At 50.1% G+C, this 25,495-nt stretch overlaps 1 protein-coding gene across 3 annotated transcripts in view; it reads right to left on the reverse strand.

Annotated features, from left to right (window-relative positions):
- The window catches only part of c11h8orf34 (chromosome 11 C8orf34 homolog), a 701,484-nt gene extending 680,735 nt beyond the window's left edge, over positions 1-20,749 (reverse strand). For 2 of the 3 annotated variants that reach the window (XM_072467615.1, XM_072467614.1), the window contains exon 1: positions 20,408-20,749. In XM_072467615.1, the coding sequence (XP_072323716.1) occupies positions 20,408-20,473 (66 nt within the window). In that variant the 5' untranslated portion in view covers positions 20,474-20,749. Of the gene's footprint in view, positions 1-20,290 lie in introns of all 3 variants that reach the window. The other variant, XM_072467616.1, reaches the window with a different exon arrangement.
- Between the last annotated feature and the right edge of the window lie 4,746 nt (positions 20,750-25,495).

Here is a 25,495-nt window from a genome sequence, read left to right on the forward strand (position 1 = left end):
GGGCCCTATATCGTACCAAATGCAAGCCCAGGGTCGTCTCCAGCGAAAACATGTAGACCACGTCCGGTCCAGAAGATCATCCCCGCAAAAGATTCCCCGCCCCCGGAGCTCAGTTCAACAGCGGCAAAGACCAGAAACCAGGGAAGGTAGTCCTCCAAATCTTCCACTGGTGCCTCACTCGAAGCCTGCGCAGGTCATGACAGGACCGAATGGGGACAGAGACGCTGACATGACGGAGGCAGCAGACTCTGACTCCGAGATGGAGACACAGGATGAATCAGAGGGGGAATCCTCGGGTCCACAGGCCGTGGATGTACAACCGCGCCGTTCATCACGGAAGCGCCGGTCTCCGTCTCGTTATACGCCGCCTGATCCAGCGCCGCGTGCAAATGGCGTCCGGCCTGCGGCCAAACGAGTTCGACGCCTTCCTTCGCCAGGGCCTACGGTGGATTCCTTGGACTTTGGGGGGGAGGGACGTTATAACCTGCCTACTGACGATTGGCTGGGGACTAATGACTATCCCACAATCCTATGGGAGTATGAACTTCCCCAATGAGGGGGTCGGAGAAACTCCTACTATAAATAAGCTGGCCAGTCCAGGAACCAGGAGGAAGGAGAAGGTAGCAAGGGAAGTTACTGCTACTGTTATGTATATATTGTTATAGTAAATAAACGTTATTATTTTGTATCCTTAAAACTCGTGCTGGATTCTTCGGGGCCCTTACAAAACTCAATGAGATTACCTGTGATTCTTCTAAATTTAATGTCAAATTATTTTTTATAAAAGCTATTCCCAAAGTACTTTCCTAATGATCAAGTCCATTATTTTGCCAGTTATTAAGGAGAGAGGGATGGAGAGAGGGAGAGCGAGTTTTATTAACAGAGCATTTATGCAAGTTTTCCTTTGGCAGATGTTATATATTGGGGAAGAGTTCACAAAATGGTTTAAGTAGGGTGTTCTTTCCAAGGGCCGGTATAGACTTGATGGGCTAAATGGCCTTCTTCTGCACTATAAATTCTATGATTCTGTGAAAATATATTGTGTAAAGTCTTTAGATAAAAAATAACGTGATAATTTATGGGCAGAATTTTATGGGCCCTACCTGCAAATTGGGCCAGTAGAATTCCCTGGGTGACCAACTAACTGCCTTCCTACCTGCCCCGAGCTGTCTGCAAGTTTACATGGGATGAGTAAGCTCTTACCCCAATTGAGAACCTTAAATAGCTTTGAGAGCAGGTTCCCACCCGGTCTTAATTCTGAGGTTGGCGGAAGGATTTCAGGGGCAAGGTGAAGCCTGACAGATAATCCTGCTTGGGATTCAAGTGCTCCAGCAAGAAAGAGGTGCCTCACCCTAATTAATGAAAGACACGCCCCCTCTCCCCCCCAACCCCTGCCAAGGTCTGTCCATGCATGTATTCCCTGATTCCCTGTGCTCTTTATCAAAGTCCCCACCATTAGTACCACACCCACTCCCACCACCCTTTTCCAGGCCTTACATTCCCTCTGCAAAATCCCCTGCACTTACTCGATCCTGGATTTAGAATCTGGCGACTGCTTGCAATTCCAGTCCTGACCATTGCTGCCACTGGTGCTGCTGCGATTCGAGGTTGTGCTAATATGATTGGCCAGCAGCTCTCTGAGGTGATACTTTGAGTGAGGGATGGACATCCAGTCTCCAGCCAATTAATGCAAACAATGGTGTAAATGCTTTTTAATTAATGAGAGAGTTTGATATTTTATATTCAAAATCCACCTTTAGTGAGTTTGGGCAGTCTCCAAACGCCCATTCGGAATCAACCTTCAACTCAAAATTGCATAACGTTCAGCACGGAAGTGATATCAGGGAGATTAATGCAAGTTGGAAGGATCTCTGCTTTATATCTACTTCGGGAGTTCTATTTCCCAGTATTAATAACCCTCACCATAACCATAAATATTTAAAATTTACACCAGCTATAAGCTCAAAACTAGAGACCAGGTACTACATATCAGTCAGTGTCTGTTTCCAGATTACTTTGATGCCAAATTCTTGATACTGTATTTTACACTTTGCTGAGAACTCTTAGATCTGGTTGAGTGCCTCAAGGATAAGTGCAGCCAGAATTGCCAGGTAATGTAATGGTAGAATTTTCAACGGAGCTGAAATGATGGGACTGTGGCAGAAGTGAGGCTTCACCCTGCTGCAGGTTATCACTGAGAAATGTGTTTTTTCATAAAAAGTACAAAAAGGACTCAGATGGGAGTAAAATTGCTTTTCCTCATTAAAGCACCAGTTAACAAGTCCAGTTTTGTCTTTGAAAAAGCAAATTTGTTTAAACAATCTAATCAGACAATGGGACAGACTTTAGCCATACTGAGTGATCTATCAGAAGGCAACCTGATGCTAAATCCATGGTAGTTTCTAGACTTATGTCAGTGGCATAAAAAGTTGACATAAAGATGCTTTGATCTTAGGGAAGCCAAGATGATGTTCTTCAAATGACCTGAATACAAGGTTTTATACAATAGTTCTGTTTAAATGTTGCCTTTAATTCAAGGTAAAATGGAGTAATGAAGGCAAAAACTCAAATTGAAATCTTATTCGAAGGCAAATGTATTCTTTAATACCTGGACACAAAGGAAAAGGCAGCCTGCTTTACTGCTGCAGCCTCTCCGAATCAGTCAGTCCAAAGGGCAGGAGAGACCATACAATAGGTGCTGCTATGCTAAACAGAAGGACAACTTTTGGATTAAACAACAAGTGCAGGGTTAGTGAGGATGAAACCCACCCGTATTTAAGGAAACAAAAGATTGTGAAAAATCAGAAAGCATGGTATCCAGTCAAACCGTACAATGGGGAGTCCAATCTATTATGCTCTGATGCGCAATCAATTACTCTCAAGACGAAGTGATTCATAACTGAAGGCTTTAATCTGCTAGAACTCTTCCCCAGCAGCTTCGATACAGAAAGTGAAGGCTGCTGTGACGGCACCGGTTCTTATACTCCGCCTCTCAGGGAGTGGAGTATATCTCTCGTGGAGGGATCGGAGGCGGTCCACTTGTGCAGTGGCACAAGTGCCGCGGGACAGGGCATCAGGAGGCTCGTTCAGCTTCCCCGGACGGTACAAGATCTCGTAATTGTAGGTGGAGAGTTCTATCCTCCACCGCAAGATCTTGTCGTTTTTAATCTTGCCCCGCTGTGCGTTATCGAACATGAAGGCAAAGGACCGTTGGTCCGTGAGGAGAGTGAATCTCCTGACGGCCAGGTAATGCCTTCAGTGTCGCACAGCTTCTACTATAGCCTGGGCCTCCTTTTCGACCGAGGAGTGGCGAATTTCGGACGCATGCAGAGTACGGGAGAAGAAAGCCACAGGCCTGCCCGCTTGATTGAGGGTGGTCGCCAGAGCTACATCGGACGCATCGCTCTCGACCTGGCAGGGGAGGGACTCGTCGATGGCGCGCATCGTGGCTTTTGCAATGTCTGCTTTGATGCGGCTGAAGGCCTGGCGGGCCTCCGTCGACAGGGGGAAGGTTGTGGACTGGATATGGGGTCGGGCTTTGTCTGCGTAATTGGGGACCCACTGTGCATAATCGTTGAAGAACCCGAGGCAGCGCTTTAGGGCCTTGGGGCAGTGAGGGAGGGGGAACTCCATGAGGGGGCGCATGCGCTCAGGGTTGGGGCCTATGACTCCACTTCGCACTACGTAGCCTAGAATGGCTAGACGGTCAGTGCTAAACACGCATTTATCCTTATTGTATGTCAAGTTAAGGATTTTCGCGGTCTGGAGAAATTTGCGGAGGTTGGTGTCATGGTCCTGCTGGTCATGGCCGCAGATGGTGATGTTATCCAGATACGGTAACGTTGCACGTAAGCCGAACCGGTCAACCATTCGGTCCATCTCTCGCTGGAAGACCGAGACCCTGTTCGTGACACCAAAGGGAACCCTTAAAAAGTGATAGAGCCGCCCATCTGCTTCGAAGGCAGTGTACTGGCGGTCACCATTACGGAGGGGTAGCTGGTGGTAGGCAGACTTGAGATCCACCGTGGAGAAAACCTTGTATTGTGCGATCCTGTTCACCAGGTCGGCTATACGGGGGAGAGGGTACGCATCCCGCTGCGTAAACCTGTTGATGGTCTGACTGTAGTCAATGACCATCCTATGTTTCTCCCCGGTCTTTACCACCACTACCTGAGCTCTCCAGGGACTGTTGCTCGCTTCGATGACCTCTTCCCTCAGCACCCTTTGGACATCCGACCTGATAAAGGTCTGGTCCTGGGCACTGTACCGTCTGCTCCTGGTGGCGACGGGTTTGCAATCCGGGGTGAGGTTCGCAAACAGGGAAGGCGGGTCGACCTTAAGGGTCGCGAGGCCGCAGACAGTAAGGGGGGGTATAGGGCTGCCGAATTTAAAAGTCAGGCTTTGCAGATGGCACTGGAAATCCAGCCCAAGGAGGGTGGCTGCGCAGAGGTGCGGCAGGATGTACAGGCGGAAATTGTGGAATTCCCTGCCTTGGACAGTGAGGTTCGCTAGGCAGAACCCCTTTATCTCCACCGAGTGTGACCCGGAGGCCAGGGAGATCCTTTGATTTACAGGATGGGTGACAAGAGAACAGCGCCTTACCGTGTCAGGGTGAACAAAGCTTTCCGTGCTCCCAGAGTCAATCAGGCACGACGTCTCGTGGCCGTTGATGGAGATCGTCGTTGTAGCTTTTGCAAGCGTCCGGGGCCGACTCTGGTCCAGAGTCACCGAGGCCAGCTGCAGTAATGGAGAGTTCTGGTCGGGCAGCCTGTGGTTGGCTGTGCTGGGGGCCTGGGGCCCCATCCAAGATGGCGTCACCCATGGATTGCACATGGTGTCCGGGGATGAAGAAGATGGCGGCGGCGAGGGACAAAATGGCGGCGCCCACCCGTCCAGCGTGGTGTCCGGGGGACAAAATGGCCACGCCCGCGGGTCGCACGTGGCCTTAGGATAGGGGGGTGGCGGTGAGCGCTGGGCGGTCGGGGCCTGAAAGGGGGGTTGCCGATAGTCGCTGGAGACCGCGGCCACAGCGCGGGCCTGGCAGACCACCACATAGTGGCCCTTCTTGCCGCACCCTTTGCAGGTGGCGGTGCGGGCCGGGCAGCGCGGGCGGGGATGATTCGCCTGCCTGCAGAAGAAACAGCGGTGTCCGGCGGCGTTAGCGGGCCGTCTCGCCGCGCAGGCTTGCGGGGTCAGGGGAAAGGTCTGAGAGGCTGCCGCCACGGGGTGCCACGCAGCCCAGGGAGCCGCCGCGCGATCGGGTGCAAAGTACAGCGCGTTTTTATAGGCAACGTCCATGGACCCTGCCAGAGCCCGTGCCTCTAAGTCCCAGAGTGTCCATTCCTAGGAGCCTTCAGCGGATATCGGGAGAGGTCATACCTGCCACAAAAGCAACCCTGATCAAAAGTTCCATGTGCTCGCTCCCCGAAACTGGTGGGCAGCCACAGTTTCGGCCCAGCACCAGCATCGCTCGGTAGAAGTCTTCCAACGTTTCCTCGGGGCTTTGCCTCCTAGTCGCCAGCAGGTGACGAGCGTAGACCTGGTTCACAGGGCGGATATAATGTCCTTCTAGCAGCTCGATCGTGGCAACATAATTCGCCGCCTCCTCGATAAGAGGGTAGATCCCAGGACTGACCCGTGAGCGTAGGAGATGCACCTTTTGTCCTTCCGTGGGGGCGTCGGCGGCCGTGTCGAGGTAGCCCTTAAAGCACGCCAGCTAATGTTTGAAAATAGCAGCAGAGTTGTCCGCGTGGGTGCTGAGCTGAAGGACTCCGGTTTGATACGGAGAACCATCCTTTCAACTGAAGTTGTAGCAGATTAAATTGATGCGCAATCAATTACTCAAGACGAAGTGATTCATAACTGAAGGCTTTAATCTGCTAGAACTCTTCCCCAGCAGCTTCGATACAGAAAGTGAAGGCTGCTGGGACAGCACCGGTTCTTATATTCCGCCTCTCAGGGCGGAGCTATGTACATCAGCCAATGGTAGACTCCTGGGTCTAACCAATGGTCATCCACCTCTCAGGTACCGCAATACCTGGTATTACCACATGCTCAAAAGGTTTGAGTGATGAGAACTTGGTTTAAAAGGACACAAAGATTCATCTTGGCAAAACAGTGAGAAGAAATACGATTAATGTGGTGAGGACTTAAACTTAAGATAACATGGGCGTGATTCTCTGGCCTCGTTGCGCTCTCACTCAAGCACAACGAGGCTGGTATCTAGTGGGAGAGGCCAGAAACGAGAGCCCCACCGGGCGCCAAACAGTTTGCAATGCAACCGGCCCACTCCCATAGGCGAAATTGGGATCTCACCGTAGCATGGCGAGAAACCAATTATCACCGCTTAAACCCCATTTCCATACAATCAATAAGAGCAACCTCATATCCAACGGCCTGCCGTCATTCAGCAGCCGCCCCAGCAAGTGGTGACGCTGGCGCCGATTAGTACTCCTATTGAAAAATGTGAACCTGGGGGAAGGGTTTCTGTGGGGAACCTAGGAGGTGTGTAGCCATCTTTGCTCACAGGGAAAGAGACCAGGGGTGCTGGGGTTGCCACCCGGTGCTCGGCAGGGTGGGGGGGGGGGGGGAGCTCAGCTGGGGCAGGGGGACCCTCTGCAGGGGTGGGACGTTTTGGGGGGGTGGGGGAGGGGAAGAGGCGCTGGGGGACAACCGGGGGGCAATCGCTCGCAGCACCACCATGCCAAACACTGGACCGTGTGTACCCGTTCTGGGTGCAACCCTTGTCTCTGCCTATCTGCTCCACCGATCTCCCACAGCCCCTGACTGCTGAGGACTCTGGCTGCATGGCTAAAGACTATCGCTAATATGGAATTGGCAATCGTTGTTAAGTGAGCACTTGACACATGCCAAGTGGATTCCCGTGGGTCGGCGGGCCGTGTAGCATGTGGGGGTCATTAGCAACCATTCCAATCACATCTTGATGCCTGGACACTGTGCTTGAACACTGCGGGAGGCAACACGACACACGGGACATTTGAACACCCAGGGGATGGGTCACAGCTATGGGAACATGTCCACGGCCGGAGGGTGGGTGAGCACCACCGGGGGAGGTCTGGAGAGATGGGCAAAAGGTCCGGGGGTCAGCCCGCATTGTGGAAGTGCCAGAGGCACCTTAATGGTTCTGCAAAAAGCTGTTTAATGTGCTGTACAATATCCCACTACCAATATGCCGCCCCCCCCTACCCCAACAGCCCCCAACACCCCCACCCCCTACCTCCCACCCCTCAGTGGAGCCCCATTGGTGCCCTCAGTGATCCTCAACATGGTTGGCCCTCCCAGCTCTGTCACTACATCGTGGTGATTCCCTAGGATGCACATCAGAGGTGGAAGCAGTCAGCTGCTTACCTTGACCCGTTGCCTTCGATGTTCCTGGCAGGGACCTGGGGTCCACCTTGGGACAGAGGGGCAACTGGTTTGAGCGTCGACTGCCCCTGCACCGCCTGGTTCTGCCAGCCCTGGCGGTTCCACATGGTCTGCACCATGGTGGCGACGCCCTCGGCAATGCTCCTCAGTGACTGGTACATGCTCTGCAGTGCCTTGGCCATGCCCACCTGCGATTGGGACAAGCTCCACAGGGCCTCAGCCATGCCCATCTGAAAGCGGGACGTGCCCCGCAGAACCTCATCAAGATCGGCCTGGTGCTGGGTGACATCCCCCAGCAAGACGGTCATTCTGCCAAGGCCCTCAGCCATGGCCATCACCGAATGCGCGATGCCTTGGACACCTTAATTCATGATGTCGTCGTCGTGCACCAGACTCTCCTCTATGTTGGCCACCCTAGCAGTGAGGCCTCGGCGCCACTCATTGCCGGCGACACCTCCTAGCCTCTGGGACTCCTCCAATCTGCTATGGATCTGCTGGAGCAACGTTGACATCTCCCTCTGAACATCCCGGCCACTCCCTATCATCACCATCAGCTCCGAGTACCTCTGTACCACAGCGCAGCATCAGGCTGGCACCCAGCAGGGTCCTGGGATCCAGTAGACCTCGGACTGATGTCTTGCCTGGGGGTTCCTGCCTCCATCTGAAATGCATCATCAGTAGTATGGTGCTCACCAGATTGTGCCCCATAAGTCTATCCACTAATGTTTCCCACCGAGATATGTGTATTTGTGCCGATTGGGGGGGGCGGGGGAGGGGATGAAATCTATGCCGCGACCATGGTGGCATCCTCGGAGCTTCCTCCTCGGTGTTCTCCTTGGAGTCAGGAGAGGGGGCTGCCCAGGTTGGGCCGGCGCCGTCGGCTGGAGGACCTGTGGGAAAATGGACATGTGGTCAGTGGGAGGGATGGTTCAGTAGTAAGGCAACAGCAACTCCCGTTTGACAGGTCCTCAGGGTAGAGCCTAATGGTTCCTCGCCTTTGCAGCGCAACCAGACCCCGCACGGCTGACCGATCTGTCCTCGGCCACACCAGTCACCTCCAGGCCACGCTCCTTGAAGGAAGTGAGGATTCTTGGGCGACATTCTCCGGAAACGGCGCGATGTCCGCCGAATGGCGCCCAAAACGTTGCCAATCAGACAGGCATCGCGCCGCCCCAAAGGTGCGGAATGCTCCGCATCTTTGGGGGCCGAGCCCCAACATTGAGGGGCTAGGTCGGCGCCGGACAAATTTCTGCCCCGCCAGCTGGCGGAAAAGGCCTTTGGTGCCCCGCCAGCTGGCACGGAAATGACATCTCCGGGCTGCGCATGCGCGGGAGCGTCAGCTGCCGCTGACAGCTTCTCACGCATGCGCAGTGGAGGGAGTCTCTTCCGCTTCTGCCATGGTGGAGACCGTGGCGGAGGCGGAAGGGAAAGAGTGCCCCCACGGCACAGGCCCGCCCGCGGATCGGTGGGCCCCGATCGCGGGCCAGGCCACCATGGGGGCACCCCCCGGGGCCAGATCGCCCCGCGCCCCTCCCCCCAGGACCCCGGAGCCCGCCCGCGCCGCCTTGTCCCGCTGGTAAGGTAGGTGATTTAATTTATGCCGGCGGGACAGGCATTTTAGCGACGGGACTTCGGCCCATCCGGGCCGGAGAATCGAGCGGGGGGGCCCGCCAACCGGCGCGGCGCGATTCCCGTCCCCGCCGAATCTCCGGTGCCGGAGACTTCGGCAACCGACGGGGGCGGGATTCACGCCAGCCCCTGCCGATTCTCCAACCCGGTGGGGGGTCGGAGAATTTCGCCCCATATGTCTGGCACTCCTCCGCCAGTCTGGACCCTCTCCTGCCGATTGTGGGAGAACGTTTACTTCAGAGACACAGAGAGCACCGTTAGCCACAAGTGTGGTTCACAATGGTGGGAAAGGGGGTGTGAAGGCGGGGTTGGGGTTGCTTGGAGAGCTGGGATGGTGGTTGCACCCAAGGGGGAGGAAGGGTCTCGGGGGGGGGGGGGTGGGGGTGAGAAAGAGAGCTCCCAGCATTTCCCGCTCGCTACCATACTTAGAAATGTTTCTGGGAAGAATTTGGTACAATGTATAAACACGGCATTGGGTTTCCATTGTGTGAATAGGTTAAGCAGGGATATCGTTTCTGTAGTTGAGTGCATTAATTGCCCAAGTAAATGTTTGATGTTAGTTTTATTTAGTTTGACAGCAAAAGACATAAATCATAATAATAAATAATAATCTTTATTGTCACAAGTAGGCTTATATTAACATTGCAATGAGGTTACTGTGAAAAGCTCCTAGTCACCACATTCCGGCACCTCTGCGGGAGGGAGGGAGAATTCTGAATGTCCAAATTACCTAACAAGCACGTCTTTCGCGACTTGTGGGAGGAAACCGGAGCACCCGGAGAAAACCCAGGCAGACACAGGGAGAACGTGCAGACAGCGACCCAAGCCGGGAATCGATCCTGGGACCCTGGAGCTGTGAAGCAATAGTGCTAACCACTGTGCTACCGTGTTGCCCGTATTCATGAAATTTTGTTCTGCTATTCGTTATGTAATCATTGGAACTTCACATCAGTCTTTTAAGTGATTGTGACTTGCACTTCAAAAACAATAACGAAAGATGGTAGGTATATTTTAAGTCCTTCCCTTGTTTGGACAACAAATATAAGTCAGTGGAGTGAGGTTGAGCTGCACTGAGCTGGAAACATGTCTTTCTAAGACTTACTATTTGGATTTAAACACTTAAAATTAGTTCTACATTGCCATTTGATTGGTTTGCTTTCATCTTAAACCTTATCTTACAATGAAGTTGATCAAGTAGTCTTAGCCTCGATTATATGGCCTACCATTCAGATGATTTTTCACTTGAGTGAGCAGCAATGTATCAACTGATACCTTTTCCTGAAGAGAGCCAGAGTACATTATTAATCCTGAATGATATTCCCTTTCATTACCTTTTATAATTAACTTTTGGTTTATTAAAGAACTTAAAAGCCTTCTTCTCCCATTTAACACAATTAAGAGAAGGTTGGGTAATGGTAAAATCACAACAAAGGGCCAACATACAATAGGCAAAGTTTCTCACAAACCTTTTCCTGACTTCCACTGTAAATGTCCTTAAAGTTGCACAAGTCATACCCTCCAAGACAATTTAGTCCAAATAAAAAGGGAAAAAAATATAGTTTCGATTTTGAAAGGTTTTCTGCAATGATCAGGAAATGTGACAAGTAATTATATATTCATCCTTTGACCATAAGGTGTGGAAATAGTTTTAATTGCTCATAACTATTAGTCATAAGCCGGGATTCTCCTTTCCGGGGACTAAGTCCCCACTCTGGCGCGAAAACCGGCGCCAACCACTCCGGCGTCAACGGGCCCCCCAGGTGAGGAATTCTCACCTGTCTCGGGGGCTAGGTGGACGGTGGAGGGGTTGGTGCCGCTCCAGCCGGCGCCGAAGGGCTGGCGCGATCTCGCGCATGCGCGGAACCGCCAGCGTGTTTTGGGTTCTCTTCCGCGCCGGCCCCTGTAGGGCTCCGCCATGGCCGGCGCAGAAGGAAGGAGTGCCCCCACGGCACAGGCCCGCCCACAGATCGGTGGGCCCGGATCGCAGGCCAGGCCATTGTGGGGACACCCGCCGGGGTCGGGTCCCCCCCCCGCCCCCCCGAGGATCGCCCCATCCGCCTTACCTGCCAGGTCCCGCTGTGTGGGACCATGCGTAACCCACGCCGGCGGGACTGGCCAAAAACAGACGGCCGCTCAGCCCATCGGGGCCTGGAGAATTGCCGGGGGGCCGCTGTCAACAGCCCCCGACAAGCGCGGCGTGAACCCCGCCCCCGCCCGAAAAACGGAGCCGGAGAATACGCCAGCCAGTGTCGGGGCGGGATTAGGGGCCGCCCCCGGGTATTCTCCGACCTGGCGGGTGGTCGGAGAATCCCGCTGATGGAGTCAAACAGCACAAAAAGGCCCTTCGGCCCATTGTGGGTTCTCTTCCGCGCCGGCCCCTGTAGGGCTCCGCCATGGCCGGCGCAGAAGGAAGGAGTGCCCCCACGGCACAGGCCCGCCCACAGATCGGTGGGCCCGGATCGCAGGCCAGGCCATTGTGGGGACACCCGCCGGGGTCGGGTCCCCCCCCCCCGCCCCCCCGAGGATCGCCCCATCCGGCTTACCTGCCAGGTCCCGCTGTGTGGGACCATGCGTAACCCACGCCGGCGGGACTGGCCAAAAACAGACGGCCGCTCAGCCCATCGGGGCCTGGAGAATTGCCGGGGGGCCGCTGTCAACAGCCCCCGACAAGCGCGGCGTGAACCCCCCCCCCGCCCGAAAAACGGAGCCGGAGAATACGCCAGCCAGTGTCGGGGCGGGATTAGGGGCCGCCCCCGGGTATTCTCCGACCTGGCGGGTGGTCGGAGAATCCCGCTGATGGAGTCAAACAGCACAAAAAGGCCCTTCGGCCCATTGTGTCTGCCAGTCAAAAAACAACCACCTAACCATTCTAACCCCATTTTCCAGCACTTGGCCCCTAGCCTTGTATACCCTGGGATTGCAAGTGCACATCTAAATACTTCCTAATGTTATGAGGGTCTCTTCCTCCACCATCCTTTCAGGCAGCGAAATCCAAACTCCCACCACACTCTGGGTAAAAACATTTTTCCTCACATCCTCTCTAAACGTCCTGCCTCTTACCTTAAATTTATGCCTCCTAGTCATTGGCCTCTCCACCAGTTTCTTGTTAGCATGTAAAACTCCCAACCTCATAAACTTACATCCAAAATATGGTTGTGGTTACGATCAGGTTATGACTGTTAAGATTTAAAGAAAAAACCCGAACACCCAACATTCAGTAATTTTCTTTTATTCGTTCATAGGACGTGAGCATCGCAGGCATGACCAGCATTTATTGCCCATCCTGATTCTCCTCGAGGGGGCAGTTAAGAGTCAACCATATTGCTGTGGGTCTGGAGTCACATGTAGGCCAGACTAGGTAAGGACGACAGATTTCCTTCCCTAAAGGACATTAGTGAGCCAGATGGGTTTTTACGACAATGGATTCACGGTCATGTGTAGACTTCCAATTCCAGATTTTTATTCAATTTAAATTTCACCATCTGTAGTGGCAGGGATTTGAACTGGGTTCCCCGAGCATTACCCTGGGTCTACTAGTTTATTAGTCCAGTGACAATACCACTATGCCATCACCCTCCCCAATTAACTGACAGAAATAGGTTGCAAGATCTACAACACAGAAAAGGTCCTTCGGTCCATCACATCTGCGCCAGTCAAAAATACGCCTTCTAATATTAATAATTCCATTTTCCAACCCTTAGCCTTGTATACCTTGGCATACAAGTCTTCCAGTTATTCTCCAAGGTGGGATTCTATGGTGGTCCTTCCATTACCTTTTTGGCTACATGACACTCTGCCTTTTTTTTTACTGACCTCCATGACTATGGATGCCTCAGCTCTGTGTTTGGGTTGCCAGCAAATAGCCAAACACCTTTTCACAATTTTCGAAGCAAATTCTGACTGCTTTTTTCCACAAGACTCTGAGGACAATTTTAGATTTCTTTCACCAGCTGCAAGTTAGACCAAATCTTCCAGCTTCTTTTCCCTTCTTGAATTCCAAACTGAGTTCGAGCCTCACCTGCATTCTGCGCAGTGAACAATAAAGTTACTATTTTCTCTGCTTAAATGCAGGCCTGACTAACATTTATTTCCTTTAGCCCTCCGAACTCCGTGAGTTACAGTCTACTCCTAGACCAAAGCTGCAACTGCCTCTAACTACCCCCCAAATTGAATGCTTGATTCTGTCAGCAAACACACACAGATAAGTTAAAGAAAGGAATTTTCTACCTCCACATCCCATCTCCTTGACAATTATCATGCTTTGGGATCCTCTCAGACAGAAATGTAAATAAATTATTTTACCTTCCATGCTCCTCTGATTTTGTAACCCTTTTTTTTATTTGTTCTTTCATGGGGCTGAGCAACTGTTCAGTCATTTGAAAGGGCAGTTAAGAGTCAATCACATTGCTGTGGATCTGAAGTCATATTCAGGCCAGACCAGGTAAGGATGGCAGATTGAAATGAATGAAATGAAATGAAATGAAATGAAATGAAAATCGCTTATTGTCACAAGTAGGCTTCAAATGAAGTTTACTTGAAAAGCCCCTAGTCGCCACATTCCGGCGCCTGTTCGGGGAGGCTGTTACGGGAATTGAACCGTGCTGCTGGCCTGCCTTGGTCTGCTTTCAAAGCCAGCGATTTAACCTTGTGCTAAACAGCCCCTCTCATTATAATTTTTGACTTTTGACTAATGTATATTGTTAATAGTGTGTTATGACCTTTTCTGCAGACTTCCTGGATACACAAAGAAACTTCATGTTTACAAAGCTGTGTTCAGCTACATTTGCCTCACCTACATAATCTGGAACAGACCTCTTCATTCACCTGAGGAAGGAGCAGCGCTCCGAAAGCTAGTGACATCGAAACAAACCTGTTGGACTTTAACCTGGTGTTGTAAGACTTCGTACTGTGCTCACCCCAGTCCAACGCCGGCATCTCCACATCATGGCTACCATCGACACCGCAAACTGCCGGCTCAAAGTGGAGAGGATCTCCAGGAAGATCGCGCATATAGACACTGATATTAAGTTTCTACAAAGATGCAAGAAAGCAGACAAGATCCCGAAAGGGCTACAGATCACAAACCCACTCAAGTCGACCTACAACACAGACTACGCTGAGAGACTCTGCCGTCGCACCTCTCTCACACTCCTCAACCACCTCGTCCGCCAGCTCTACAGCAGACGACGCAACCTGGAAACCAAGATAGAGGCCATATTCTCAACTTGCGCTCAGGACGCAGCAGACCAGCTGCGGAACACCGCCAAACAGATGAGACAACAATACTATGCCACCCATATGCATACCAAGAACAGGAAGCTTGAGAAACTTGGCATCACCACCAGCAGCAACCAAGCCACCCCCGGTGTCACAGTAGAAAACAATACAGGGAAATCTATTGTCAACTTGTCAGACTACACCCTTCAACCAGACGAAATCGAAGTCCTCAGCAGAGGGCTTAATTTCTGCACCACCACCAAAATGGACCCCATCAGTCTCGCGGCAGACACGGAGGAATTCATCAGGCGAATGAGGCTCCGGGAATTCTTCCACAGACCCCAAGAGGCCAACAGCGAACCCAAGCAGACTACCAATGAACCGGAACAGCAGACCGAGAGATCTGAGGTGCGGCAACCAAAGAGGAAAGAGTCGAATTGGACCCCTCCGGAAGGCCGCTGCCTTAGACTCGACATGTATGCTCAAGCCGTCAGGAGTCGCGTCAATGCCAGATTCATCAGTCGCATTCACAAGACAGCCCCGAACGTCACCCAAGCACAACGCAATGCCATCCGCGCTCTCAAGACCAACCTCAGCATCGTCATCAAACCAGCAGACAAAGGAGGGGCCACTGTCATACTGAACAGAACGGACTACTGCAAAGAAGTATACCGACAACTGAACAACCAAGAACACTACAGACAGTTACCCGCAGATCCGACCAAGGAACACATCCGCCAACTTAACAGACTGATCAAGACCTTGGATCCAGATCTTCAGAGCACCCTACGTGCTCTCATCCCACGTACTCCCCGCATTGGAGATCTCTACTGCCTCCCGAAAATACATAAGGCCAACACACCAGGCCGCCCTATCGTTTCAGGCAATGGGACCCCGTGTGAGAACCTCTCTGGCTACATCGAGGGCATCTTGAAACCCATCGTACAAGGTACACCCAGCTTCTGTCGCGACACGACGGACTTCCTACAGAAACTCAGCACCCATGGACCAGTTGAACCAGGTACATTCCTCGTCACAATGGACGTCTCGGCACTCTACACCAGCATCCCCCATGACGACGGCATTGCTGCAACAGCCTCAGTACTCAACACCGACAACTGCCAATCTCCAGACGCAATTCTGCAACTCATCCGCTTCATTCTGGATCACAACGTCTTCACCTTCGACAACAAGTTCTTCATCCAGATGCACGGAACAGCCATGGGGACCAAATTCGCACCCCAATACGCCAACATCTTCATGCACAAGTTTGAACAGGACCTACTCACCGCACAGGACCTTCAACCGATGTTATACACCAGATGCATCGATGACATTTTTTTCCTTTGGACCCACGGCGAAGAATCACGGAAACGACGACACGATGACATTAATAAGTTCCATCCAACCATCAGACTCACCATGGACTACTCTCCAAAATCAGTTGCATTCTTGGGCACACTCGTCTCCATCAAGGACGGTCACCTCAGCACTTCGCTTTACCGCAAACCCACGGATAACCTCATGATGCTCCACTTCTCCAGCTTCCACCCTAAACACATTAAAGAAGCCATCCCCTATGGACAAGCGCTCCGTATACACAGGATCTGCTCAGACGAGGAGGAGCGTAACAGACATCTACAGACGTTGAAAGATGCCCTCGTATGAACGGGATATGGCACTCGACTCATCGATCGACAGTTCCAACGCGCCACAGCGAAAAACCGGACCGACCTCCTCAGAAGACAAACATGGGACACATCCGACAGAATACCCTTCGTCGTCCAGTACTTCCCCGGAGCGGAGAAACTACGTCATCTTCTTCACAGCCTTCAACACGTCATTGATGACGATGAACATCTTGCCAAGGTCATCCCCACACCCCCACTACTTGCCTTCAAACAACCGCGCAACCTCAAACGAACCATTGTTTGCAGCAAACTACCCAGTCTTCAGAACAGTGACCTCGACACCACACAACCCTGTCATGGCAATCTCTGCAAGACGTGCCAGATCATCGACATGGATACCACTATTACACGTGAGAACACCACCCACCAGGTACGCGGTACATACTCGTGCGACTCGGCCAACGTTGTCTACCTCATACGCTGCAGGAAAGGATGTCCCGAAGCATGGTACATTGGCGAGACCATGCAGACGCTGCGACAACGAATGAACGGACATCGCGCAACAATCACCAGGCAGGAATGTTCCCTTCCAGTCGGGGAACACTTCAGCAGTCAAGGGTATTCAGCCTCTGATCTCCGGGTAAGCGTTCTCCAAGGCGGCCTTCAGGACCCGCGACAACGCAGAATCGCCGAGCAGAAACTTATAGCCAAGTTCTGCACACATGAGTGCGGCCTCAACCGGGACCTGGGATTCATGTCGCATTACATTCATCCCCCACCATCTGGCCTGCGAAATCCTACCAACTGTCCTGGCTTGGTACAATTCACACCTCTTTAATCTGGGGTTACCCCATCTCTGGATCTGTAAAGATTTAATCACCTGCTAATGGTCGCATTCCAAGCATTGTTTGGCATCTTTGAATTTATCTATATATGTGTTTCTGGAACAGACCTCTTCATTCACCTGAGGAAGGAGCAGCGCTCCGAAAGCTAGTGACATCGAAACAAACCTGTTGGACTTTAACCTGGTGTTGTAAGACTTCGTACTGTACATAATTGAAATATTCTATTAAAGTACAGTAAGAAGTCTTACAACACCAGGTTAAAGTCCAACAGGTTTGTTTCGATGTCACTAGCTTTCGGAGCGCTGCTCCTTCCTCAGGTGAATGAAGAGGTGAATTGGGGAGGGTGATGGAACATACCTCTTCATTCACCTGAGGAAGGAGCAGCGCTCCGAAAGCTAGTGACATCGAAACAAACCTGTTGGACTTTAACCTGGTGTTGTAAGACTTCTTACTGTGCTCACCCCAGTCCAACGCCGGCATCTCCACATCATGTCTATTAAAGTAAGCAGAGACCTTCTGTACTGTTAAACAAAATAGAAGATCACCTATTGTTTATTGCTTTTGTAATTCTACGATATTAGGTTAACTTTTCAGTTTAATTAACTTCAAGGTTTCTCAATCAGATGTCCCAGTTTATCCGCAGTTAAAATGTTAATCACTAAAACTAAAATTTATATTCCGAACCATAAACCAGATATTCGCAACAATACTGTGAAAATAGGTTGCCAGAAAGTGGCTCAGTAAATGTGTGAATATGAAGCGGGGTTTTAAAAAGATGCACATGAAACAGTTTCATAATATAGAAAATAAACCCTATTTTAGACCAGAAGGCTTTGGGTGCCAGCCATCCTCAACTAAAAGGATATACTTATTGCATTACTTTGTCGGGTGTAAATTGGCTGCTGTGTTTGCCTATAAAACATGACAACTGCATTTCAGAAGCAGATTATTGGTTGTAAAGTACTCCAGACCATAATAAGCTGTTCTTTGAAAGTTGTTTCTTTGGTAATTTTCCAGTAAACCTTCATCTGCATGCATCTAGTTTATCATTTATAATGAGAGTTGTTATTTGATTAGTCTTTCAAATATTGTACTGACTGTAACAAAAAGCACAACTATCTCACATTTTTGAAATGTTACAGAACATCAATCAAAGTACTACATTTCACCACTCTCCAAAAACTCTACTTTGCTACTCCAGATTTGTACGACTGCAATGCAATTTGTGCAATTTTCTAATTATATTTACTACTGCAATAAGTTTGTTCACAAAGCTGTTATGTCAGTACATTGACAGTACATGCAGCCACATGTGTTGTCATCTTTAACAAAATTGACTAAAAGCCTATTATTATTGCGATTATGATTGATTGTAATTATCTAACAGGAGTCTGTTAATCACAAATGACAATAACATTGCAGAATGCACAAATGTCCTACTGCTGTGTGACAAGCTACAAACAATGCTCATATTTTAAAATATTATTGCAGATTTTAAAATATTATTGATCTTGAACCATGAGCAGCAAAGGTCTTATCCAGAGCACAGAATGACTTCCTTTTTATGCTCTCCTTACTAGTAATAGTGTAACTTTGTTTTACTATTGATTGACAATGTATTGACAAATCAGAAACACTTCAAAAAATATGCCAGAACATTCCATATAATTGTTTGTGCCCCAAAGATTTGAATTAGTATTCAAATGTATTATCATAGAATTTACAGTGCAGAAGGAGGCCATTCAGCCCATCGAGTCTGCACCGGCTCTTGGAAAGAGCACCCTACCCAAGGTCAACACCGCCACCCTATCCCCATAACCCAGTAACCCCACCCAACACTAAGGGCAATTTTGGACACTAAGGGCAATTTATCATGGCCAATCCACCTAACCTGCGCATCTTTGGACTGTGGGAGGAAACCGGAGCACCCGGAGGAAACCCACGCACACACGGGGAGGATGTGCAGACTCCGCACAGACAGTGACCCAAGCCAGAATCGAACCTGGGACCCTGGCGCTGTAAAACAATTGTGCTATCCACAAGGCTACCGTGCTGCCCTTCATTAAAAAAACTTCAAAAATTGACATCAGGCAATTCACCAACAACGTCAACCTCTTTAAAACTCGTCTTACTTTTACAAAATCTATTCCTCAACTAACTTGAATATTCAACCCGAATAAAACAAGGAGGATTTTGAGAAATAGCTTGCAGCATGATTTTTACGAGCACAAGTCAATAACAATCTGGAGGGGAAAAATAAAACAGGAAAGAAAAAAAGTAGAAGCAAAGAAAAACCCCTCTGGAAACAAGCTACAGTTTTATCTATAATGGCATTTTAGCTGTTGCGCTTAAATAAATGACCGTGCCTGCACATTTTAATTGCTAAAACAGCAAGCGCACGGCGCTGTGTGATTATAATTTTTCTTGACGATCTGCTGACTCTGAAAATACTGACTGAATAAAAAGGATACCCAGATATAAAAGGGCATCGCATTCAGAAGTGTTCGACAAACCCAATTTGCCTTTCCTTAAAAATGAAGTGTCACCAATTCGTCAGGAGGGCACTGAGCTTTGAAAACAGCCCCCCCCCCCCCTCAAAGCAGGTTATGTGATTGTAATCAAACGAAAAATACTCAGTTATTTGACGGAGGCAGTGTCCCTTTAAAAGGCAATCCAATGGACTTGTAGCTGCTGCTGCTGAAACAGGCGTGCGCGCTGACACATGCAAACGCGTCCATTCCCCCAGCCCATCATTTTCACTGAAGGGACTCTCTCTGCACTTTGTGCTGGCTTCTTCAAATCTACTTGCTGCACAAATATCCCTTTTTAATAATAAAAAAAGATGGCTTCGCCCGCAGGCTGAGGGGGGCAGGTTATCCTATCGATGACCGCACGAAGGGTTTTAAACCCAAAGATGAAAGCCAGGGGAAAATAAAGACATTAATTGGGCGAAAATCCCAGAGCGAGTTGACATGGAGATGGGTAACGTTGTGAAAGTGTCGGGGTCAGGAGAAAGCTTTGACAAAGATTTATCCAGACTCGAAACGTTAGCTCCTCTCTCCCTCCACAGATGCTGCCAGACCTGCCGAGACTGTCCAGCATTTTCTGTTTTTGTTGCAGGAGAAAGCTTTACTCGTCAAAGTCGCGCGTTTCTCCACTTATCCCCCGTGTCCCCCTTCAGAGTGCTGACATGTCTCTCCAACACAACCACAAGTTCAGGACGCCTGGGTAGTGAGATAATTTAAAAACAAATAATGGTCCTGATCTATTAACCTAAGGAAGTTTAATATGGCCATTTCGGTCAGAAAGAAAATTAACTAATTCCTGCACTATCTAGTAACCATTTCCTACTTTAGATGTCACTTAATTTGTGAAAAACCACATCAATTTACACTGCCAGGTTTCTAACAGACCGCCCAGTAAGAGCAATCCCCACATAATGTGCAGCCAAATCTCAGGCGGGCTGGAGTCCCAACAGATCAAACATTTTACAAAAGTGCCCCTCTTCTGTTAAGAATTCGCTACACATTGCATGTAAGCAGCCCGAATGCATCTCAGTGGTTTGATGTATTGTTGTGTTACCCTTTCCAGATTGACATCTCCAGTAACTCCAGCTTTCAACGCCTACTCTTGTTCACCTTTCCCTCGTCGTGTGCCGCGCTCTCGCCCATGTCAAATGTGATTAGAAATCAGTCTCACCTCGAACAGAGGACCAATCTTGTTCTGCTCCAGGTAGGTTTGAATTCGAGACTGCTGAGACGCCATCAAAAATATCCTCCCCTCTCTCGGACGGTGGAACAAACGCCGTTTTTATTTTTATTTTTTTTAAATGTACGGAAATTGTAAAAAGCGGGAAAAAAATGAAAGAATAACTTTCTTTTACTGCATGTGCAACGTTTCCCGAATGGAACCAACGGACGGTACACTTTTTCTACTTGTGTGGTTATGTTGAAGTTGGGGAAGCCGAGAGGGGAGCTTATCGCCTTTTCTCTCACAGGCTCAAGTTGTTTCGTTGCCGTTTCCTGGCGATCACACGGCGGCGGAGCGTCTCCCGGTTGCTCCCTAGCGACGGCCTTTCAGACAGTCGGCAGAGAATCACCTCGCTCATTGGCCTTCCACCCGGTATCCGCAGCCAGCCTTGCCGGCCAATGAAGACCGAGCTCCCGCTCAAAGCCCGCCTCCTCACTGCGCCCAGTGGCTGCATGGCAAAAAGCACCAGAGCTGCCCTTGCTGGGTTTGGAGGGAGGGAGGGAAATTGGGCAGTGGAGAAATCCTATCATTTATTTTCCAATTGCTCCCATGGTTATATGTGTTGTCCGCCCAGTAAATTATTGATGGCTGGTGTAAGCAGTATGCACTTGACTCATCAAGAATGTTAACTTAAAGTACGAAGTTTTACAACAGCAGGTTAAAGTCCAACAGGTTTGTTTCGATGTCACTAGCTTTCGGAGCGCTGCTCCTTCCTCAGGTGAATGAAGAGGTCTGTTCCAGAAACACATATATATATAACTTAAAGCCAATGGGATTGAGCTTTTCTGCAAAGGCTTGCCAAGTTGAACCCGACAGCGCTTCGACAGGTAGCAGACATCTGGAAACGCCCAATCCCCGTTTTGGACAGACCACTGGAATATGCCATTGTATCCTCCAAAATTTCCCTTCATTGAACAAATGTAACACACTGCTCCATAGTACAAGAGTTAAGTTAGGTCCAAGTATAAAAATTCACTTATGGGATGTGGGCGCCGTTGGTTGGGCTAGCATTTATTATCCATCCCTAGTTGCCCTTCAGAGGGGGTGGTGAGTTGCTTTCTTGAACCGCTGCAGTCCTTGAGGTGTAGGTATACCCACTGTGCTGTTAGGGAGGAAGTTTCAGGAAGTTGCCCTAGTGACATTGACAATATATTTCCAAGTCAGGGTGGTGAGTGACTTGGAGGGTCACCTCCAAGTGGTGTGCTTCCCAGGTATCTGCTGCTGTTGTCCTAGATGGTAATGGTCGTGGGTTTGGAAGGTGCTGTCTGAGGAACCTTGGTGTGTTACTGCAGTGCACCTTGTAGATGGTACACACGGCTGCCACTGTTCCTCGGTTTAGCTAGGGCTTCTTGAAGCCATACTCGGTCAAATGTTGCCATGATGTCAAGGGCCGTCACTCTCACTTCACCTCTGGTATTCAGCGCTTATGTCCATGTTTGAACCAAGACTCTAATGAGGTCAGGAGCTGAGTGATGATGGCGGAACCTAAACTGAGCGTCCGTGAGCAGGTTATTGCCGAGTAACTGCTGCTTGATAGCACTTTTTAAAAAAATTTTATTCTCCTTTTTCACATTTTCTCCCAAATTTACACCCACCTACAATAAACAATAATCAGTGACAAATATGTCAATCCCCATATCAATAACAACGATCCCATCCTCCCACCAAACCCCAAACATTAGCCCGCATGTTCACATAAACAAATGACAAAAAAGAATCAAGAATCACCCATAGTCACCATTAACACACACAGTCTCCCCCCACCAACCCTCCCACCCACCCCCCAACTAGTGTTCGATGTTATCCAGTCCTTGAAAGTGCATAATGAATAATGCCCATGAAGTGTAGAACCCTTCCATCCTTCCCCTCAGTTCAAACTTAACCTTCTCAAGAGTCAAGAATTCCAACAAGACCCTCAGCCACGCCAGGGCTCAGGGTGGAGAGGCTGCTCTCCAACCCATCAGGATCCGCATTTGGGCGATCAACAAGGCGAAGGCTACAACATCTGCCTCTACACCCGTTCCCAACCCTGGCTGGTCCGACAACCCGAATATGACCTCCCGAGGGCCCGTGTCCAGTAAACCTCCAGCTTTGGACAGGACCAAAACATATGAACATGATTAGCACCCCACCCCCCGCAACGTTCACACACATCTTCTACTCCTTCAAATAATCGGCTCATCCTCGCCCTCGTGAGGTGTGATCTGTATACCACCTTCAGCTGTACCTGCCCCAACCTCGCACACGAGGTGGAGACGTTCACTCTCCGGAGCACCTCACACCAGAACCCCTCCACCACATCCTCTCCCAACTCTTCCTCCCACTTTGCTTTGATCCCTTCCAGTGGTGCCTTCTCTTCCAAATTAGCTCCGTAAACCATCGACACTACCCCATTCTCCAGTCCCCCTGTCGTCAACACCTCCTCCAGCAATGTGGAGGCCGGCTCCACCGGGAAGCTCTGTATCTCCTTTCTGGCAAAATTTCCAACCTGCATGTATCTAAACATTTCCCCCTGCTCCAGCCCATACTTTGCTTCCAGCTCCTTCAATCCTGCAAACCGACCCCGAAGAAACAAATCTTTTAGGGTCTTAATCCCCTTCTCCTCCCATTTCCGAAAATTTCCATCCCACCTCCCTGGCTCAAATCTGTGGTTCCACCGAATCGACATTTCGCTTGACCCTGCCCCCAACCCAAAGTGTTGACGAAACTGCCTCCAAATTCTCAATGAAGCTATTATTACTGGATTCCCTGAGTATTTCCCCGGGGCCATCGGGAGCGGCGCTGTTGCTAGTGTTTTCAATCCCGACCCCCTGAACAATCTCTCCTCCATTCTGACCAATTGGGAGTCAACCCCTCTGACCCAGCTCCGTACCTTCTCCACATTCGCCGCCCAGTAGTAATACATCAGGTTCGGAAGACCCAAACCCCCTATAAAGGGTGCCCCTTTATAGCAGCACCTTTCTAACTTTGGTCACCTTCGCTCCCCATATGAACAAAGTAATCATTCCCTCAATCTCTCTGAAAAAAGCCTTTGGCAGGAAAATCGGCAGGCATTGGAAAATAAACAGAAATCGCCACAACACATTCATTTTAACCGCCTGCAGCCGACCCGCCAGTGACAGAGGAAGACCATCCCACCTTGCCAGATCAGCTTTCACTCTCCCCACCATCGCTTGATAGCACTGTTGATGACTCCTTCCATCACTTTGCTGATGATGGAGAGTCGACTGACAGGGTGGTAATTGGCTGGGTTGGATTTGTCCTGTTTCTTGTGTACAGGACACACCTGGGCAATGTTCCACATTGCCGGGTAGATGCCAGTGCTGTAGCTGTACTGGAACAGCTTGGCAAGTTGCGGAGCACAAGTCTTCAGTACTATTGCAGGAATATTATCAAGACCCATAACCTTTGTAGTATCCAGTGCCTTCGGCCGTTTCTTGATATCATGTGGAGTGAATCATATTGGCTAAAGACTGACACCTGTGATGCTGGAGCCTTCTGGAGGAGACCGAGATGGACCATCCACTCGGCACTTCTGGCTGAAGATTTTTGCGAATGCCTCAGCATTGTCTTTTGCACATTTGTGCTGGGATCCTCCAACATTGAGGATGGGAATATTTGTGGAGCCTCCTCCTTCAGTGAGTTGTCTTATTGTCCACCACCATTCACGGCTGGATGTGGCAGGACTGGAGAGCTTAGACCTGATGTGTTTGTTGTGGAATAGCTTAGCTCTGTCTATTACTTGCTGCTTATGCTGTTTGATCCTGTGTTGTAGCTTCACCAGGTTGACACCTCATTTTTCGGTATGCCTGGTGTTGCTCCTGGCATGCCCTCCTGCACACTTCATTGAACCAGGGTTGATCCCCTGGCTTGGTGGTAATGGTAGAGTGGGAGAAATGCTGGGCCATGATGTTGCAGATTGTGGTTGAATACAACTCTGCTGCTGATGGCCCACAGCGCCTCATGGATGCCCAGTCTTGAGTTGCTAGATCTGTCCAAAGTCTATCCCATTTAGCACAGTGGTAGTGCCACACAACACGATGGAGGGTACCCTCAATGTGGAGATGGGACTTTGTCTCCAGAAGGACTGTGTGGTGGTCACTTCTACCCATACTGCCATGGACAGATGTATCTGCAGCAGGCAGGTTGGTGAGGATGAGGTCAATTATGTTTTCCCCTCTTGTTGGTTCCCTCACCACTTGTGCAGTCCCTTTGCCGGAATATTATCAGGACCCATAACATTTGTAGTATCCAGTGCCTTCGGCCGTTTCTTGATATCATGTGGAGTGAATCTTATTGGCTAAAGACTGACACCTGTGATGCTGGGGACTTCTGGAGGAGACCGAGATGGACCATCCTCTTGGCACTTTTGGCTGAAGATCGGCCAGCTCGGACTGTGGTGGTACTACCATGCCACTCTTGGTAATGGACATTGAAGTCTCCCACCCAGACCATATTCTGCGCCCTTGCCACCCTCAGTGTTTCCTCCAAGTGGTGTTCAACATGATTCAACAGCTGATGTGCAGCACGGTAGCACAAGTGGATAGCACTGTGGCTTCACAGTGCCAGGGTCCCAGGTTCGATTCCCCGCTGGGTCACTGTTTGTGCGGAATCTGCACGTTCTCCCTGTGGCTGCGTGGGTTCCCTCCGGGTGCTCCGGTTTCCTCCCACAGTCCAAAGATGTGCGGGTTAGGTGGATTGGCCATGATAAATTGCCCTTAGTGACCAAAAAGGTGAGGAGGGGTTATTGGGTTACGGGGATAGGGTGGAAATGAGGGCTTAAGTGGGTCGGTGCAGACTCGATGGGCCGAATAGCCTCCTTCTGCACTGTATGTTCTATGTTCTATGCTACGTGGTAATCAGCAGAAGGTTTCGTTGCCCATGTTTAACTGAAACCGTGAGACTTCATGGGGTCCAGAGTCAACATTGAGGACTCCCAGGGCAACTCCCTCTCAACAGTACACCACTGTGCTCCCACTTCTGCTGGATCTGTCCTGCCGGTGAGACAGAACATACTCAGGAATGATGATAGTGGTG

The sequence above is a fragment of the Scyliorhinus torazame genome, chromosome 11, assembly GCF_047496885.1.
Source record: "Scyliorhinus torazame isolate Kashiwa2021f chromosome 11, sScyTor2.1, whole genome shotgun sequence".
Taxonomy (NCBI): Eukaryota; Metazoa; Chordata; class Chondrichthyes; order Carcharhiniformes; family Scyliorhinidae; genus Scyliorhinus; species Scyliorhinus torazame.